At 41.7% G+C, this 21,099-nt stretch overlaps 1 protein-coding gene across 1 annotated transcript in view; it reads right to left on the bottom strand.

Annotated features, from left to right (window-relative positions):
- myo3b (myosin IIIB) overlaps window positions 1-21,099 on the bottom strand; it is an 84,920-nt gene that overhangs the window by 54,688 nt on the left and 9,133 nt on the right. Inside the window, exons 3-10 of the mRNA XM_080785089.1 lie at window positions 19,933-20,116; window positions 18,155-18,289; window positions 17,175-17,279; window positions 16,784-16,883; window positions 16,047-16,123; window positions 15,123-15,268; window positions 5,725-5,790; window positions 1,949-2,104 (exon numbers count right to left, since the gene is read on the bottom strand). Coding sequence (XP_080641215.1) covers window positions 1,949-2,104; window positions 5,725-5,790; window positions 15,123-15,268; window positions 16,047-16,123; window positions 16,784-16,883; window positions 17,175-17,279; window positions 18,155-18,289; window positions 19,933-20,116 — 969 coding nt within the window. The remainder of the gene's footprint in view (window positions 1-1,948; window positions 2,105-5,724; window positions 5,791-15,122; window positions 15,269-16,046; window positions 16,124-16,783; window positions 16,884-17,174; window positions 17,280-18,154; window positions 18,290-19,932; window positions 20,117-21,099) is intronic.

Below are 21,099 nucleotides of genomic sequence, written 5' to 3'. Positions count from 1 at the left end.
GCCTGGGTCTGTGTGAAGCCATTTCACCCCAAGGCTAGTTTGTCACCCCTTTAAGGCTCTTCCCTTGGGAGGTCTCTCCCATTATCAGGGCCTGTGATTGCACTTCATCTTTTTTTTGACCTATCACTCTTCAATGGGACCCAGTGGGCAGAGGTCAACACAGAGTCAGCAGGCTCAATGGAACAAATGCAAGAATCTCAAGGGATCCCCTTGGTATTGTGAAAGAGAGAGTGCATGAGTGTGTGTGTGCATGTGTGCGTGTGAGTGAGTGAGAGTCTGAAATTACAGACTATTTGTGTACAGCTACTTTGCATTTATGTATACAGTGTGTGTGTGTGTGTGTGTGTGTGTGTGTGTGTGTGTGTGTGTGTGTGTGTGTGTGTGTGTGTGTGTGTGTGTGTGTGTATGTTCATATGCATGCATAAAACCATGGATATACAGAATGAATTGCAGTGTGCTCTGCATAACTGTAATAACGATTTGACATTGGAAAGAACAATCCCCAAAATGCATTGCATGTCAATGTTCAATTTAGGAATAACAATGAAAACCATTTCTCATTTGCAGAAAGGCATTTATATTCTATTAGAATTAATAATCAATCATATGCGATGAATAACATTTTCAAGGCTTCACCTTTAGGCGTTGTTTTCTTTCCTTGCCCTATTCATTTCCTATTCTGAATATAGCGTGAATGTAACTAAGAGGAAATCAAGTATAACATACATTTGGTATTTGAACTTGGTCTCTGCAAACTTAATCATCATCGTTTTGCATCTCCAGAGATTAACTTCCCTAAAAAGAGCCAAGACCTCTAAGCTTGCACATCCATATTCTACCTACTGCAGCTGCTTTAAAGTTGCCTGTATCTTTATTCTCATGTGAAGTCACTGTGGGACTGATCTGTGGCATGAGAGACTAAACCGGGTGAGCCCAGTTCTTGCCTTACAAGCTCCTAATCCAATTATACACTTTTGCCATGGAGAGGAACTCCGGATTGGACTAGACCCCCACCATACACAGGAAACACAACATCACATCTCATCTCATATAGTCAAGGGCAGGTACAGCAAAGTCTAGCTTTTTTAAATGAAGATAAACTACATCGAGTCAGCATCTCTCTAAAGCAAATAAGTGAGGTGATGCTTTCTCACAAGCCATACTATTGAATCTAATATGTAATGTGTGCTTTGTGTACGGTATATACAGTGTGTCAGTTTGAAAAATTCCAAAGCGGCTCCTGAGCCACTGCCACCCCTGTGTGTGTGTGTGTGTGTGTGTGTGTGTGTGTGTGTGTGTGTGCGCGTGCATGTGCGCGTGCATGTTTGCAGTACATTTACTCAAGTAGCGTATTTACAATACTATTATTTCTATTCCAACTTTTACTATTTCACACACACACACACACACACACACACACACACACACACACACACACACACACACACACACACACAGTATATAAAATATTGCTGACTCGGTAACCTCATTAGCAACACAAAGAATGCAGAAGAATGGCTGGAAAAATAAAGTACATACATTCTGAAGTGAGTGTTTCACGTTGATTTAATCATATATGGGTGGGGGAGTGCATGGTGCCTGGAACTAAATGCTTCTCTTCAGACTGTTCAGATTCACTGGCCTAAATGGCTTTTATTAATCTATAGTTAGTCAGCACAATCACTCAGGTCGAATTAGTCCCACTCTCCTACCTACTTTTAATCACATACTGTAATGTAAAGTCTTATCATTTTCTACTGGAGTTTAACCAGATAAGACCCTGCCCCCTACTGGGCAGAAATTAGATTTACTGTACCTCGATTCAGAAGACTTCCACTACCACTGCTAGCAGGAACGGTAGCACAATAAAATGCAACCAGATTGGATTCTCTATAAGGGCAATTTAGCAATTGAAGAACAAAGACGTTATATTTTCTTTAAAACTTACTTTGTTTTGGTTTTGCAGCCTAGCTCTTGTTGCTCCCGGATGAGTGCAGACAGCTGTTGTCTGAGAGCCACATCTTTGCCATGGGCCTGTTTGATGAACGGGTGCTCCAGGAGGTGAGTCACAGACGGACGCGCCTCAAAATCCTTTATGAGACACCTTCGTTAAAAACAAAACAACAACCACCATGCAGTTACTACATTTGAATGCTGTTCATTATGTAAAATCACGTACGCTAGTGTGATGTAATCTCTTATGGGTAAATCATACAGGAAAATCGCGATATTTAAAGTTTCCGATTCTCAAAAAGGACAGATTTAACACTGCACATTCACCTGAGCATTTTAGAAAGCTGATTGCTCTAGATTAGCTGTGTCTAACTAACTCTCGCATCCAGTGGGGAGCAGGGAGCTCCTTGCCAGTCTGGGTCACTGAACCATTTCCTCTGCCGTTTTTTGTTTCGAGTAACACATGGTCAGCATCACCATGGCCCCCTGACTCTAAACAAGCGTGGCTGGCTCCACCACTGCAGCAGCAAGCCCTATCAGCTATGTGCAGTGTTTGCCAATAGGTCTTGTCACTTTGTGATACTGGCTCAGGGCTTATTATGTAAGCTTGGCTTTAGCTTCTGGCACCTTGGCCAATAGATAATCAAAAGCACACAATGGAACTCCAGCTGAACACATTAGCGTTTTATTGCTGAACAGATTTGACATATACTGTAGGACAGGTACACCAGAGAATGAGCCTGTAACCATAACCAGTCAACATAAGAAGATGCTGATCAACATAAAAGATGATGATGTTGCATGGTTTGGGATTTCAAAAACCCATATAATTCTAATGCATGATGTATTCTGTGAATTAAAATAGCACGTATAATTTGAAATGCACTAAGAATGTGTCATCGATCTGTATGTTCATCTATGGGCTTAAGTGTCTGAACATGTTTGTAAGCACTACTACAACATTAAAAGCAGCGGCCATGTACCAGATAGGAGTGAACAAAAGCAGTCTAATTCCTACCACCTAATAGACACTGCAATTCTGTTTCTTTTATCAGTTTGTTGAGCTCTGAAAGTTAATTCTGAGAATTCATTAGCGTCAGGACATTAAGCAGAGGTTGCTGCCATTAGCAAAGGCAGCGCTGCCAGGATGCTAAACATCAGGCCACTTTGTCACAGAAGGCAGCTCTCTGGCCGCACAAGTCCAGGCGCCAGTGATGCATTTATTATCCTGAACACCCCGCGCACATGCACACAAACACACGCACGCCCGTACAGACACTGGGGTCTGGCAGAGGGCTGAAAAGGCTGCTCACAAAATAGCCTGTGAAGCTTGATAACATTGTGCAGTCTCCCCACATTGTACCCTGGTGGGCTTTGTTTGAGCAGATTACTTTGATATGATATCATCCAATCCATTACCCCACATTACAGAGGATGCAAGCCCAAAAACGAAACACCCTCCGAAAAGCAAAATAAGTCTAGAAAAGAATGGCTGCATCAGTAGAGCTTTTCTTAGGTTTTAATGTCCCCAGAGGATGCACTGGACTCTCTTTTGACCAATCAATAACAGACATGGTTTTGTATGTCATTCTCGTGGCAAAGAAAATCCCAATTTGCTTTGGTTTTCATCATCAACAGCTGATGTGATGTGAAGGAGAGAGAAAAGAAAAAAGGCGTGCGAATAATTTTACACACAAATGTAACATTTCTCTCTCATCATTGCCAGGCGTCACAAACCTCTCTAGATATTAAGGCAGTATATTTTGCACGATGGAGAAAATGATAACTTATCAAGGCCGTGGATAGAACAGATAATTCAAGGGAATGGTTTTGTTCTGCTCTGTGACAGATTTACACAAATGAAAAGCAATGAAAAGAAAAGACAACAGGGTTGATAGGATCAGTAGCTGTTCCCTCCTTGTGGGATATGCACTGCCACCTGAAAATGTGGGGCTCATGCAAATGCTCATCACAACATGCTTTACTCACAATTCATATTTAAATACTAAATACTACTTAATGTTTGTTTTTAGTTCAATGTTTGTTTTAAAAACGCCATTGACAATGAAGGGAAAATCATCTTGTCCCTAACACAAACATACAATAAAGATAATTTAATGTTTCTATACAACCCCGTTGTAACTTCAAATTCAATTTATGAATTGATATATTAATCAAAAACATGCATCCCAGGTTCTAGTGAGTGATATTGTCCTTCTAATGTGTGAGGGGTAATTGTTTAATTTTAATTTGTATTTTTATTACAAAAAAGAAAATTATATATATATATATATATATATATAGTCACTATATATAGTCACTATATATAGTCACTATTTATAGTGACTCATAGGAATAGACTATGTGACAACAAGGTATAGTCTGGTGACCATCGGAGAGACGAGTGACAGCCGGAATGTAGACGGCACCCCGGGAGCAATATGGGTTGGCGCCCCAGCCTGCATCCTCCCTGAGGAGGAAGCCCAAAAACCTTCGATGAGGCCTTTAGGAGGGCCATTCGAGCCCTAAGTGGAGCCTGCAGTACTACCGTTGCCCATGTGGAGCCTGCATAACCATTGCGGCTCAAGAAACCACCACTCCTGAATAAAGTGTCTGGTGCTGGGAGTCTGGTGCAACGCACAGGTCCTGGCGGTACTCCTGGTGAGAGCAGGAGGGGCCCGGACAGAAGTCAACCCACAGAGCCTAGTCCCTTCACATGCCAGAATTGTACCTCCCAGTACCGGCAGAGTAGTTCCGGAGTGGATCCAACGGATTGTGTGGGCCTGGTCTTTCCCTAGTGGGTCTGATCGAGGGTAGCTACTGGGACGTAAGTCGGGACTTGATCACCCCGGCTGGGTCACCCGAGTGAGGGGTATGATGTTTGCGAGACCCGAAACCCTGATGACCTTGGGATACTTCACTGATGATACGTCCCAGGTGCATCCAACCGATGTATTTTCATTCGTTATATATATATATATATGGAAAACATATGGAATGTCAGAACAGGTCAGCTCCATATATGGAGATCTAAGGGTGGCAGCGGGGGCAGTGTCTTAAGTGTACAGGGTTCGATGAGGGCCCACGTAGGGCCGGCCCTGTTGAGAACTCTAGTTTTCGCCAGCTGCCGGGCACGGCTGCACTATTAACTTTGGGGCGGGCCTGTCTAGAGTTTGAATGGACAGGTATCAGTCAAAAGGGAGACATCGAACGTGACGTGTCATGACCATATATGGTGATGTGTCACGAGGTGTGATGGACTGACAGCCATATATGGAGGCGTGACTGACAGATCGACGGACAGGTTTGGCAGGTTTTCATAGTAATCTGCGACCTACAGTTGCACTAAATGAAAAAAGTAAATAAAAATATGGCCTCCTCACGTATTAAGAGGGCACAATATGAGTCACCGTTAAAAAGACCCCAAGCATGTTTCCACATTTGGTCAAGAATTCTTTATATTTTGTATTATACTAAAATTGGGTGGTTTGAGCAGTCACCATAACATGACATACAATACGAGAAGTTCACAGGAGAGAGTTTAACTGACTTTGTCACAAGAGGACACCCATTATGGATGCGCTGGTAATACACCATTATACATTAACTTGTATCTCATCCAGAAGACCCGTTTAAAAAGTACTATGCTTTGAAGGATTAGTGTGAAGACTCATTATTTGTCATGACATGGAATGGTTGTACAATGATGTATAAATGTGGCTTAACACCTTGAACAATGACAAAGAGCAGGGACGGAGGAAGGACACTTACTGGCCGATGAAGTGGCAGAAGCTCCTGCACCATTGATCTGGATGGCGTAACGTGGGGGAGGGATTTCTGAAACGTCACAGAAAACAAAACAAAACTTTCATTTCACCTGCAATAACCTCTACAACTCACCATAGAATATATACCGTTTTCACATGACATCATCATTCAAGTCTTAGAAGCGCCCCCTTGGTAAAATGAAGACTTTGCAACATAATCATAGCAGCTAATAAATGATAAATGGCAGGGTGTGTCACCATACCATGATGTCCCATGAGGGCTCTACACAACTTATGGTCCAGGGACAAGCTGATAGTCGTCCAGCTCTGTGTCAGCTGCAGAAAAAAGTGACAAATGATAACGGCTCCTCCGGTCTGGCAGCAGGCATCTGCCATGCTAGCCAAAAGTTTATGGCTGCCAGTTATACCTCTGTCAGCAGCATTTACAGGAGGCCATCTATAATGAGACTATAGCAAGTTTAAAGTACTTTGTTGTGCATCATGTCAGGAACTAGGTTCGTACAAGGCTGCACAACCTGCAAGATACCATAATATTCTGTGCCATTAGCTGTTGGTTTGACAGAGACCCGAAGGAGGATAAGACTTTCGTTTAGTCAGACAATGTGACAAACGTCATCAATGACCTAGGAAATCAATTAACTGAAATGAAAGAAGCAACCTCCTCAGGGCATGGTTGACAAAACCTTGAGACTGACAAAAACTGTCAGATTGCACACACACACACACACACACACACACACACACAACTGTTGTTTTATGAGAAAACATTCAGAACCAACCTTGTTGTGGTTACGTGTCTAATGACAACCTATTTTACATCTTTTTCCGCTCTGCTAAGTTAGTCAAGTAAGTCTTTGATAAGTATTCAGGCAGACAATCCTTTCTGAAGCACAGATCAAAGCAACTAACTGGCTGCTTCAATGCAACCTCTAATATGAGCCTGAAGTCATGCTCTCGCCTTGATGTTGTACCATACTACAGTACTTATATATTACAAAGTCAATATACCAGCACACTACTGATGATAACACTGTCAAGTGCCCTCATTGTGCTTAGCAAATTCAGGGGTGTTTTTTCTTTCTTCCATTCCTGTATTTGTGAGAGTGCTGGCTCATATTGTAAACACAAATGGCTTATTCAAATTTAGGTCCAGGCAGCGCTTGTACTGTCAAACGTTCATCAAAATGGATTGAGCTGAAATCAGAAGAGGTGTCAACAGCACTTGAAGGCTGCTACTAAGCCATGGACAGAGACACATTCATGCCTATGCAGTGCATTACAGTATATGAATATGACGTTTGATATGAATTCATAATTCTTCTCATAAGATATAAAAAACATTCTGGTAATTCACACAACCAATTTCTTGTTATGACTAGAGTTAACTTGAAGTTACTGTCTCCGCCTGCCTCAATTATTTCACATGGGCCTGTTATAGTGCCCCAAGTAGGCCGATATTCTGAAGGAAGAAAAATAAATCTCGACAGTACTCCTACAGATCTGTTCCAAACATCACACAATTTGGTACACAGTATCTCTATAGTCATTAAACGAAACGGGTCTTTCAGATTTATGAGTGGTGCAACCACTCATAAGGTCAGGTGTGATTTTTATTTATATTCTATCCTGATTGGCAAATTCCTGGCAGAGACCTGTGCTCCGAGGAGCACATTTTGTAGTTGTGCTCTTTTTCTCAGCTAATCTCGGTCAGTGTTTCCCAACCTAAGGTCTAGGCCTCCTTGGGGGGCGCCAAAGATCACAGGGGGGGAGCATGAGGCCATGTCTATTTGGCGGTAGTCTAAAAACATGTGTTCATCAACGTTCAGTTGTTTTAAAAATTACAAAAATATGTCACATCTGCACAATAGCAATGGAGGTGGTGACTGCCTCAGGAGAATGAACCAGAGGGAAACTTTCTGGATTAATTCCCTTGATGCGCTCACTGCCGCTCACCCCTCCTAATCTCAATGAAGCTTGTTATATCGCCACCATGAGGCTGATTTACAGAATGTGGCCTAGCCCTAGTGGGAATATGCATGCAAACTGCAAAGTTTCATGACAATCGCTATGCTGCATTCATGATATATAGCATTTGGTTCAAAACAGTCCACTCCTGCAAACTTTGGAAGCCAAGTTTAGCCAATCTAGACGGAAATTCACGGAATATGAAAAATCTGACAGATCGTCAAAATCTGTAGAAGTAATGTGAAAAAATGTGTTTTGCAAAAACCGGCCTCCTGGTGGCGCTATAACGCCCCACATGCGCACAGACAGTCAGGGTGCAAAACATTGTTCTGTAGACCTTTTCCTCTGGGCTGTCACATAATATGCAGCTTCAAAGTTGTTGATTGATTGACTGTGCCTATGTAATTACCATCTATCAACTGATAGGTACCCACATGCACTTGGACACTTCGTTCTAGTACTATTAGTGCGTGCGTGCGACCGTGCGTGTGTGCATGCGTGCATGCGACCGTGCGTGCGTGCGCGTGTCAGTAATGTGTGGATGGCTTCAGGTTGTGTCAGATCTAAGAAGGGGGCTCCAAGAAAAAATCAGTTCACGTATTCTATAAACTGAGACAAATATTAAGACTTGGCCAGTCACACATAATCCCCATCCATAACAGAGGGCAGGACTCAGATCACTATCATCACTGACAAGGAAACTGTGTCCTATCGCATGCATGGACATTGTTTCAACCATGGGTGTTGCCATTTTTCACCCCTGTGTCAATTATCTAATGTGATCCTGGGCTCTACACACCCTCCGCCAACCTGGGGAGAGCAACGAACTTGAACTCATGCGTCCTTCATGCCTGAGTGTCCAAGTTGCTCCTTTACACCTGACAGGGGGGAGTTTCCCTGGTTGGACGTACTGTAGCACGTAGAAGGAACACGTTATTCCAACCAGTTCCTTTCCCCTCCATCAGGCGCCCCGGCTGGCCAGGGGGAGGCAGTTTAGAGACCAGGATTACTGCATGTTTTTGTGAGGGTACCCTAGGGGACACGGGGAGAACATGCAAACTCCACACACATTTTAATATGTTTTAATGTGTTTCCTTGCGATTGTGTTTTCTGTTGTAGGCCTATCCTTTTTGTGAAGTGCACAGAAAGCCCATGGGGTGATCTTGCACTGGAAATAAAAATAAACTGAAACTGAAACAAAATAATTCTATTATAAGAACAATAATTGATTGAGGTTTTTGTATATGCTTTACTTTCCATAAGCCCTGCCTCAACAACCAAGCAACAAAACATGAAAATCTGAGAAATGTATAGTTCTTTACTGGATCTTCAAAATGAAAGACTAAAATCTCACACATTATCATGGAATAAACAGCCTCAATGGGGTTGCGGCGGTTCTAACAGAATAATGTAGGCTATTAACCTAACATTCTGAGTATAAACCTGTTTGCCAGATACCCCTGTTTTAAGCTACACAAATAGTTTTGACTGGTGTAATACCCCTTTACTTGGACAACCGAACGAAAATACAGCTATGGCCTTAAGACAAGGGTAACAGAGCAGGGGTATTGGAGGCCAAAATAAAGACTTATTCAGTAAATGGCCCACACGCTCAAAATTTCAGCTCATCCATCACTACAGCCTGAGCTCCGGCAGGTCCCGTGCACACACATGAATGAGCACGGAAAACTAGTGCTACATTCATCATGTCGACAAACTCTCCAACAACATGGCCACGTGGTAGTGTACTGGAGACCACACAGATCCGTGTGCATGAAATAACTGCATCAAAGATGGATGCATAGACCTTTTGCTCATGATTGGAATGTCACCAAACCAAGCAGCCATCTACAGGTGTCCAATACATTACAGTATATGTACGTAGCTTTGGTAGTTACAGTAGATGGAATGGAAATAAGAGGGGAACGAACAAAATAAGCAAATGCTTACAACCCAAGTCTCAACATAACTGAAATAATCTTAGGCTAATAAAATGTGTCATTAAAATGTATATAGGCTCTTACTGTTTCATTCTCCATAAAAGAAAATCACACACGTGTGAACTGAGTGGTGCAATTACCCCCCCCCCCCCCTCTTTCTCTCTCTCTCTCTCTCTCTCTCACACAGCACTACCCCTCTCTCTGTTTCTGGCGCCCCCTACTGGTATAAATAAGTAACATACTCGTGCTCATTGGCGTACACAAACAGGTACACTCATTCACGTACACAAACAGGTACACGGACATTGCTGGTTGTAGGAGTGGTTGCACCACTCAAAAATAAGTATACTGATCACATGGCTTCAGATTAAGCCTTATTTCCAGAGTCCCTCTATGATTGATCGAAGAACTGACATGTTGCCAATAGTAATCTTCTAAAAATAAAACGTCTTGGTGCAGTTGATGCAATGGACGTTTGAATAACATTTTGCCAGAGGCTAGCAGTGCTCACTAGCATATCAAAATAAAACATCAGATAACTTAAGTGTACATCAAACATCATCTAAACCGAGGCTGTGAAATGTATTCATCTACAATGCTCATTGAGGCATCCCTGAAAATAATGTTACTCTATACAGAAACACTGCATGGCTTTGGTTTATTCTGAACTCAAACTTCTCAAAAGGATGAACAGTATCAGTGATAGAAAAGAGCTGAGATTTTATCGACAGCTCCCACCCTTGACTGTTCTGCTCTGCAGACTTCATATTATCCTCTGGGCTTTCTCGCTAGGAACTGGTCTCTGACCAGAACACTGGTCTGGATGCCATTCACCTGGCCTGTGATTTGATTAGCCTTTGTGGGCTTTTGACATGCCATCAATTACTTCCATCATCTCACGCACGCCTCTGGTCTCCACACAGGCAGATACAAGCACTGTTAAATATGTGGATGCACAGTAAAATCCTGAGCGTTCGTTTAAATCTGAGAATGTACATGTAACCAAGTGGACCCATAAGCCTTCATTTGGTTTCCTTCATACACTCTCTAAGTTACACTATTCTTTTTTTACTCTCAGGGCCCTATTTTTCACCCGGAGCAATGTGGTGCTAGCAGAAGTGCATGTGTTAATCTATATATATATATATATTTTAATATGCACCTGGTAGGTGTGTTGGTCTTCAAACAAGGTGTGGTCTGGTACAATATCTTTATACTGTATTCCCAGAGCTAAATGGAATTTGTGCATGTCGTTGAGACCAGCCGAAACACAAACGTTTCCTTAGTATAATGTATGCAATGCACCACTGGAATTAAGATGCGCCTATGTGGGTTCACAATAAAGCCATGCGTTGAACGACACTCTAGTAGAGTCTGGTTCAACATTTTAAGTGACAAGTGATACGAAACATCTAAATCATTTTTTATGCTCAAATGGCAGATAAACACATAGTCCTATTGAAAGATGGAGAGAACAAAGTTTACAGAAAAAGAATGGCATTCTTTTTTAAGTAGAGTGCCTGTTCGAACCCGGGCCCCCCAGAGTTAGTGTTAAAGTGTCCTTGAGCAAGACACTGAACCCCTAACTGCTCCTGGTGGTTGGTGCCTTGCATGGTTTCTGCCGCCATCGGTGTATGAATGTGTGTGAATGGAATGTACAATCTATGTAAAGCGCCTTGGATAAAGGCACTATATAAATGCACCATTTACCATAGGACCCTCGGAGTAAAAAAAGAAGGAACTTCTAAAGCCTGATGCGTTGCATACTAGACTTGGAGAGACGAAATAAATTGGTTTGAGAGGGCTACTACTATTTTATTTCGGCTCTATAAGAATAATTTCAATTTATAGTAATTTGTGACGGAGGTACAGTATATAGAGGTTTTCTCTTTCTAGCAATAGGTTACAGGATACCTTCCTAGAGTGTTTATGAATGGTCACTAGACAGAGATTTCAGAGGTGTTCCTCCTGGAAGTTGTCTTGTGTCTCTTCCAAATATTCGGGTTTGTTGTTGTTGTTTGGGTTGTAAATGGTGCAGTATGGTGCACCATACTGCACCATGCCATACAGTATGGTGCAGTAATAGCTGCAAAAGGAGCTTTACATAGATTGTGTATTAAATTCACCCATTCACTTCACACACACATTCATACACCGATGGCAGAGGAAACCATGCAAAGCACCAACCTGCAATTAGGGGATCAGCATCTTGCTCAAGGACACTTCGACTCTAACTCTGGGGGTGCCCGGTATCGAACTGGAAACCTTCTGGTTGCCAAGCGGCCACTGAGCCACTGCTGCCCCCGTCACAACATCTTGGTGGCAAATCGGGTGGCCAAAATTAGGATGGGTACCGCCCACCCAAACCTCTGAATGATGTCATATTGTAGTCTGGACCAAGCCAAACTGTATTTATTCAGCCTCTAAGAGTTAAATTAACACTGGATTTTGCAACGATATCTACAAAGCCTTGAATGTCTTTGACACATTTTGACCTTCACAGCATTTTTTCTCTCTTTTTTTTAAGACGTACTTTCGTTTGAGTTCATGTGGAGAGGAGTACAGAGGGCACTGGCTCAAGCAATTAACCTTCCCACATACTGAATATACTGTACGTCTCGGGTTTCCATAATTAATTTTTCAGTTAACGATTTTACATCTTCACCCTTTCACATGGTCCATTAGCTCCATTCATGGCATCCATGGTCCTTCCATATTTGTCATATATATAGCAGACACAATTATAATCACGCCTTTCATCACAAAGAGCGGTCTGACTGACTGGAAAGAGCCTGTTGAGCAGCAATACTGCTTTAATCAAAATCATGACAACATGCAAATCACACTACACTCACTATTAACCTGCAATTCCACAGAAGACTCATGAAAATTACAAGTAACAAGTAACTGCAACTCTAATTGCGACTGTAGGTTGCAGTTTACTATGGAAACCTGCATATGCCGTCAGTCAGTCGCGGCATGTGTCGTGTCACGCCTCCATATATGGTCACGACTCGTGACACACCACACCACCATATGGCCATCTCCATATATGAAGATCATAACACGGACATCATCAAACCCTGGATGGCCATACATAAAGACTGGATCATCACCTAGATCTGCATATTGAGCAAATCTACATCTGACCTCAAACCTCAAACCCTTGGATCTCCATATATGGAGCTGCCCTGTTCTGACGTTCCATTATGTTGGTATGTTTAGGTATTTCACTCAAAACGTAATATTAACTTTGTTATATTATTTTTTGCCTCAGTCCCTCAAGTTTATCGGTTTGTCAGTTCTTGAGATACGCTGGTGACACACTCACTCGTGAATTTATAGATAGATACTATCTCTAACAGGTTTTATAGAACAGCTAAAAGTTGGCCTTGGCGCACAGCACAAAGTCTGTGCGCTAACAGTGTGATCAGACAGCACCAGATCACACCTCATTTTAAGACGAACACACTAAGTGGAAAATCTGCACAAAATAATAAACGGAGGTGCAAGGCGGAAAGATTTGACATGCACTGGTATTACAATAGCTTTAAGAAGTTTGCTCCCGCCTGTGCCGGACTGCGTTGGACGGAATATAGGGGCCATAGGGTTTAAGACAAGTGGTTAAAGTCAGTGTGGTACCTAGATGACGGCTCACCATGGGTTTATAAATGGAGAAAAATAAAATATATGGAAAACAGCATTGCATTGCAGTCATGCGAATAAGGATGAGTTCCACTGGGAAAGACCGTATGGTGTGCTGCTCTGTAAATAGTTCATGAACACACCGTCGCCGTGTACCACAACACAGTAGAACGCAGGGAAGATTAATCAAATCTATGTCGGGATGTTCCAACCGTCTTTGGCAGGTAGACATATTTCAAAGAGGGAAAAATTATGATAGACGCAATATACTGTACACTGCTTGATAGTCTACTGTGACCTGTGAATACATTACCATGTGCAACTGTAAACTATCCGAATGATGGGAATACCTATTGCGTTTTAGTGCCAATGAGAATTTCATATAACATATACCCAAGGACAATCCTCCTCCATCAGGACAAACCCTACTGTTAATGGCTTGTGACATATTAGATTGAAAGGGCACAAGGTCACATGGAGCATGCTATTATATATGGAAACTTAGAGAAATATAAAATAAAAGATCTATACAATCATCAACCTTGAAGTCATCTATACATTTATTTTGTGCCCATGAAAATCCATCACTATCAAGATGCCACCATTGTTGGAGATACAAAGGTAAAATAAAGGTCCTTGCATAGCGCGGAGGAAATCCACAACCTTTTGTCTTGTGATTTTAACTGCCTTGCTGCTTTACTGATGGGAAAATATATGAGACAAATGACATGTTAACAGAATCATTTCATGGTTCAGTGTGCTCACACTGTGATTTATATTGGACACGCCCATCCTAAGGTCCCTATTCACATAATTTATGTTCCACGCCACGGCCAAATATCTATTTTGATGTTGCGAAAAGACTCAATAAACGTCAGATTACTACGTTCCTAATTCTGTTCACATTCACAGAATTCCTCTACTTTTCTTTTCCATTCCTCTACCACTCAAAGTGACACACTCTCGGAAAGGTGTTTAACAAAATAGGATTAACATAGATGAGGGGGTAATGCATATGTCCCGTCTTATCATGACTGATACCAGCATTTACTACTACCAAAAAGCCTACAGTACATCCAAACTTCTCAACAAAAAGGTGACAGAATGTGTACGTCTCCTCCTAAATAGAGGATAGAGAACAATTCATTGATAGCCTCCATTTGACTCATGCATCTTCTCTGATGCTGTAATTGCTGTGACTTGTTCATGTTGAATTCTGCTGTGATAAACTGCTCTCACAATTCTTGTAATACACATGGCATGTGTGGTCCTCCTCTTGATGCGGAGGAGGAGATAACATTGTGACGGGTGGCTGCTGCCGTCTCATTGCAATGTGAATGGGGCTAATCACTAATGCAAATTGTAATCGGGAGAGCACATCTTCACCCAAAGTGAGATGATGTCATTGTGCTGCTAGCATAAAGGTCAACCACATAATACCTTACACATGATCAGCAGACAGGGATTGCGACCACAGTGAGGTTAATGTGTTCAGACCAAACACTGATGTTCAGGCCAAATACAAGGCTACTCCATTTTCTGTTAGTAATAAAGATTCTAAACGATGCTCAGTCAGCAAAACAATCAATTCAACATATAATGTGCTGTTGTAATTTAGACTACCAAATAAGAAACAGCTCTGATAATACGGCAAGCCACAAAGATCTGCTTTACCTCATCTTGGTCTGTCTACTCTAACTCTAAACAAGAGCATATTGCAATCTGAATTTTGTCCCCTTTCCTCTACAATCAAGAGTGTTTTGGGGAAACTGAGTGCATCATGTGTGGGCTTGCTCCGGTTGTGTGCTAGGAGCGCCCTCTAGTGTCTCACCGTGGGATCTTGAAGAGGGCTTTGACTGGATGCATCTCTGCCAATGGAGGGTCTCCGTCAGCCAGTTCAATGGCTGTAATGCCAAGTGACCAGACATCACAGCGCGCGTCATATGAGTAGTCATACTGCTGCTCACAGGCTATGACCTGAAAACAGAGAACACATCAGAGACAGTAAGTCAAATACCAACCAGTAAATATATATTTTGATGGGAAATTATTTATATATTTGTTAAAGCCGATTCTTAAGAGATATTTTTTTTAATCTATCCTTTCAAATTTATAATTTTGCAGAAAGCTAGCCTCGATACCCATGGGCTTTAAGCAAGAATACACATGAACATTAGGTTTAGCTAAGTAGTTGGTATGTGTGTCCTTGTCCTCGAGTCAATAATTAGAAGTGACACTACATTTTACAGCTGGGTTTATTCTAATTGCCCCCGAGGTCCCCTCCTACCAGCCCAATCACCTCGCCTCATTTCTGCCACACAGTGAGCCGGGGCCCCCAGACTCCCAGCTATTAACCTTGGGGCGACCTCCAGTGCTGGGCCCATGGAGGGGAATACACAATGACACAGGGGAGAGTTAAACCCAGTCTATTATACTTCGTCACAGGGTGGCGTTGATCACCAAAAGTAAGAATTTGCAGGTGACAAAGTAAACATTCACCTTTAAATAGAAAGAATAGCAACAAAGACAAACACTCAGTCTCCATTTCTTCCTCAAGACCTCCCTCTCTACCTTTCTCCTTCTCACTTCTATCTTTCAATGTCTGTCTCTATGCCTAGCTCTCAAAAGCTTAAGATTTCTTTAATTGCATGTAATAGATGAGGGAACAGACTATGCACTATTTTAATCATAATTTTACAATGAATAAGAACAGGACAAACAGGACAACTGTGGCAACTGAAAAGGTCAATCTGACCTCAGGAGCCATCCAAAATGGGGTTCCAACAGACGTATTCCTCCGCAAACGCGCACTTGTGAGTTGAGCTGAGACACCTAAAATAAAATGTAAAAAAATGTACAAATAATCAAGGATATTCAAGTCACAAAATGTAAGTTTAATCTAACCGTTATGCAGATCATTCATCATTGTGAGTACACTTACCACGCTATGCATGTAAATTTTAATTTGGAGAATTGTGAATTAATCTATAAAATGTGGTATACAATTTAGCATGGCAACCTGCCAAACAACAACAATGGGCAATAATCATTTCAAATTAAGTGGGACAGATTTTTATCAGCGGGAGTCCATTTCGCCACCACGACACAGAGGACATAAACATGCCTGGGGGTGACTCAAAGTCATTTGCCATAACAGCTTTCCTTTTATATGCAAAGGATCAAATAATGAAATTTAAATGAGCAATAATAGCCTTGGGTTAAAGCCATGCTCCATGAAACAAAATGATGTGGTGGTGAAAAAGAAAAAAACATTTAATGACTCATCCATGTGCTTGTATTCATGTTGAATGCTTTTTCCTAACAATGCTACATGTGATGTGGACATTTCCATTAGATTAATAGTCAATTCCCAAAAGAAATAACGTCAATGGATGTAGTAATAGCCACAGAAAAAAGACAGTAGTGAATCTGTCAATTTCTGAAAATCACAATTGGCTAAACTGACCCAGGGTAGAGAACAAAGGCTATTACCAAAGTCAACCATTTTGACTCCTCCCGCCGTTGTAAGAAGGATGTTGTTTCCTTTCACATCACGATGGATAATCCTGTTGTTGTGAAGATGCTGGAGACCCTTTCAACCCAGAAGAAAGGGCAAAAAACACTGAGATGCTTTAGCATGCTTTGGTAACCATATTTCTAGTCATTTAGGATTAGGATCATTTGAGTGTGTTGGAAACAAAGTGGGGCAACCGCCTCCGCATGTATATAAAAGAACACATCCAGCTGCTCAGAGGGACAAATATCCATTACTTTCTGGCATACTATCCCTGCCTAAATAAATCCGTAGCACCTGCTGTGCATGTACTGTATGCACGCTACCTCCTCCTTGGCATTATAGCGGCTTTGCAGCGCACAGTCTTACCAAAAGGGCACCGTATAAGATGTACGAGATAACAGGCTCCTGCAGACGCTGGCCTCGCATCAGCAGGCCTTTGATGAGCTCTGTGACGGAGCCGCCGTTGCACAGCTGAGAGAGAGAGGGGGGGGGGGGCAGACAGAGAGAGGTGGGGGGGAGAGAGAGAACAGTGATTCGTCCATCACTCACCACTCTAGATTATGATTCATGGGGAGAGCAATCCCACACACAGAACCAATGAGAGTCACGGCTTCCTCTTCAAAAGCTATGAAGCATCTCTTGGCTTTGCGATGGCATTAAGACACTGATGTGATATACTATTACCTTGTGAATAAGCAACATTTTCAACATAGATTTTGATAGCAACTATCAGCCATCAGTATGTATAATGTTTGATAATGTTTCAATGTTTCACATTATAACACAATTAATAGCCCCTCATGTTGAGATGTTTGCAATGATCTGAAATTCAACTCTTTGCATTGTGGTTGTGTTCAGAAATTCAACTCTTTGCATTGTGTCTATGTGCACCTGCCTTCCTATTCCTTCACATTTGAAACTATAACCATAAAGCATCAGTTTTACCCTGCATGAACTCATGATTAAATATGTCTTCAACGGTGATGACAACATGGACCCTAGTTAAGGGTATTCCTATTAAAAGCAATATAAGTAGAATAGTTTTTTTTTTAAAACATGTACAGTCTCATATAAACATAACCCTTCTCAATCACTACTTATCCACTAGAAGTGTGAGGCTGTGTCTGTATCTGCAGAAAGAGACCCTTCCCTCTGCCATTTTTTGCTCCACAAGCTGGTAAAAATGGTGGTCTAATTTCGGTTGCTGCACTAGTAACGATTTTTTCGTGACTTTCTCCTCATTGGCTGTTCTTTAAGCCAAAGGGGAGTCCACAATGCCAACTTTGAATATTGGGTTCACAAAAATCACAACCGACATAATTTCTTAGTTATGTTTATGAGCTCACCTCCAGCACCAACCATAACTGTCCACCTGACAGGTTGTCGGTCTTGTAGAACATGCCATAGAACTTCACCACATTAGGATGGTTGGACAGGGACCTCAGGATGTTGTATTCTGCCTCTATCTCCTCATCCACATCCTTTGAGAGAGATTAAACACAGTTACTGCACATAGTGCAACATGCTGTCTGATGCCGCGCTGTCACCGAATGCTTAAAGTATGAATTGTATGCAGACTCGAGTGATAATGTATCTGTAGTCTTCAGTATGTCTATTGCGTGTCCCATGTTCTATGTGGGCCCTGCACCTTGTATGTGAGTATGCACTACAATGGTTTTGTATATATTTATTGTATTTTCAATTCCAATTAGGTTGAATTAAATGGAATATGAGAATATAGGATCTCAGTAAATGCACAAAACTGTGTACTTGATCCTTACTGATCCCATGGTGTTGCATCTCTAAACAGAGCAGAAAACAAAGCAATACGTACTATATACTAAACTTTGGGGTATGAACTCGTAAACAAGAAGGCAGGGTCTTAAACTACTTCTAGAACTGCCTCTCTATCAGAGTTAAATCTCAGAGGGAAGAGAAACAGTCACAGTGATGGAATTTCTCTTCGCAGATGTCTCTGAGTGATGGTGGGAGCAGTCTAATCAGGGAGAGGGATGAGAGGACAGGCAGTTTCATCTTCATAGCAGCATGGGCTGTAGAGCTGCCAGGATGGGGATTGGTCCACTGACACAATCGCACACAAGCTTCAGATCAAGTCTTACACTACCACCACAATATGGTGCCACTATACCAGGCTCGACAGCGGCCGTATCATCCGTAGACAAATGTATGTATGTGTACACAGATGAGATATTGTCAAGTCAAGAGTCAAGTCTTGACGATATCTCTTCTGAGAGTTAAATTAACACTCAGGAGTTTGCAGTGAAGTTACTGGTCGGGATGGGTGAGATTTAACATGACAGGAAGTAAATGAAATGGGGAGATGTCAACATGTACCATTACAGTTCATACAACTACAACTGGATTGAGACTGGGGGAGGAAAAATGTACAGTACGGCCAACTTACTCTGTTTGTATGGTTGGAATGCTGACAGGAGCCATGCAATGATAAAGAAAAACACAATTGGGTTTGTTTGTACCTCAACACTTTTTTGGGTGAAGAGGTAGAAAACTTGAAAGTGATCCACAACAATTCCTGAAGGTGCTTTAAAGAGATACTAAACTTTGGTAGAACCTTTGGTTGTATAGTAGCTACTGTTTAAGCATGACGTTAGTCTGAATATAGCCTCGGAGACCACAGGCGTTTTGTAGTCTGAATATCATAACATCTTTATGGGAATCCATATCCGTTACTTCTGTGCTGTGTGGAAGGTCTCAACAAGGCACAACAAAAATAGCATGGATAGTGGTCACCAGTGTTTATCACCTTTTCTTTGTTCTTTTACATCCTAAAAATGTGATTGAGCGAAATGTTTTACCATACAAAAGTATGTTTGATCACAGAGCACAGAAGTAAGAGATCAACAATATTTTTTTCATTACCAAGATTCATACAGAGTTGCCTTCCGGTGTTGCGCACTGAAAATAGCAGATCTACAAGCTCAGAACATGTAGCCACACAATGCATTGTGAGCTTGTAGATGTGTTATTGTTTTGTTTTTTTCAGTATGCGACAATGTATACATGAGGCATTATACCATGAAGAGGTATTCCTATACAACTCAAGGTTCGGTCCAAAGCACAACATCACTTTTAACTGACTTACATTGACAGGGTCTAGCACTTTGACAGCTGCTTGGCTTCCATCCTTCTTATTGATCACTCTGTATACTGTCCCATAGGTTCCTTTACCAATAGTTTCCACTATATCCCAGTCCATCGAGGGATCTTCCAGTGTCTCCAGGCCAATCATATTGGATTTGTACGAGTACAGTCCATACAGAGACCTCCTATAGAGAATAACAACAATTCCACATTAGTGCTTGTTTTGGTTATAATGTAATGTTGGTGTCAGGCAGAAACATTGTAACTCCATATTTCACTTTTGACAAATGAATGTCCTAATTATGGGTATGACATCAGTGACAGTCGCTCAAATGGAGTGAAAAAAGCAGATTTGACAACCTCACACATTGGAGATTGTAGTTCTGCTAGTTTCACTATTAAAACAATCACAACTAGAAAATTCGCAATTTAAAAAAATTGCAGAGTGTGGTTGCCGCAGTGGCTTACATATGCCCCTCCCACTAATATTGCCAGCCAATTACAATTTCAAGTCACACCTTAGATCATGTGTAAGTAATTCGGAGGGGATTTAACCCCCAAAATTCATGTTTTTGCGACAAATGGTTACATTTCTCGCATTTGCGGCACCCCCTATAGATGAAAATGGAATTGTATGATTGTACGGTATGTGTGTAGATATGCATTGTGTGGCAACGTATTTGGCCAATAAGTATGTACCGGTATGTATGTCGTGTTGATCCACCGGCCAATAAGGCACCACCATTCTTGATGACGTAACTAAGGTACGTTTGGTGATCGGCTGGGTATGTACAGTATGAATATGTGTATGTTTGTATGTAAGAATGGTGGTCCCATATTGGCTGTTGATGGTGACATAACCAAGGTACGTTTCAAGGTTGGTATAAGGTCTGTGAAGTTGCCCGAACGGCCAAGGCTCCAAGAATCGACAGGCCAAGAATGTAGATCTTTTTTGGTATTTTATTTACCTCAAAACACAGAGTGACCGACCCAGGCTGGATTTGACTGTGCAGGCAAAAATAATACTTCACGAATAAAGACTTAAAATACACTTTCAAATAACAGAAAGTAAGAAAACACTTGACAACTCAACTAAGGAAAAACAACAAAACAAGAACTTAAGAAACTGAAAACAGGCTATGCCTTCCTGGCCCTGCCAGCTCTCCCC

This window comes from Protomyctophum bolini, assembly GCF_963924005.1.
Source record: "Protomyctophum bolini genome assembly, chromosome: 16".
Lineage (NCBI taxonomy): Eukaryota > Metazoa > Chordata > Actinopteri > Myctophiformes > Myctophidae > Protomyctophum > Protomyctophum bolini.
The sequence above is the reverse complement of the archived record's forward strand: the minus strand, read 5'-3'. Positions and strand labels throughout refer to the sequence as shown.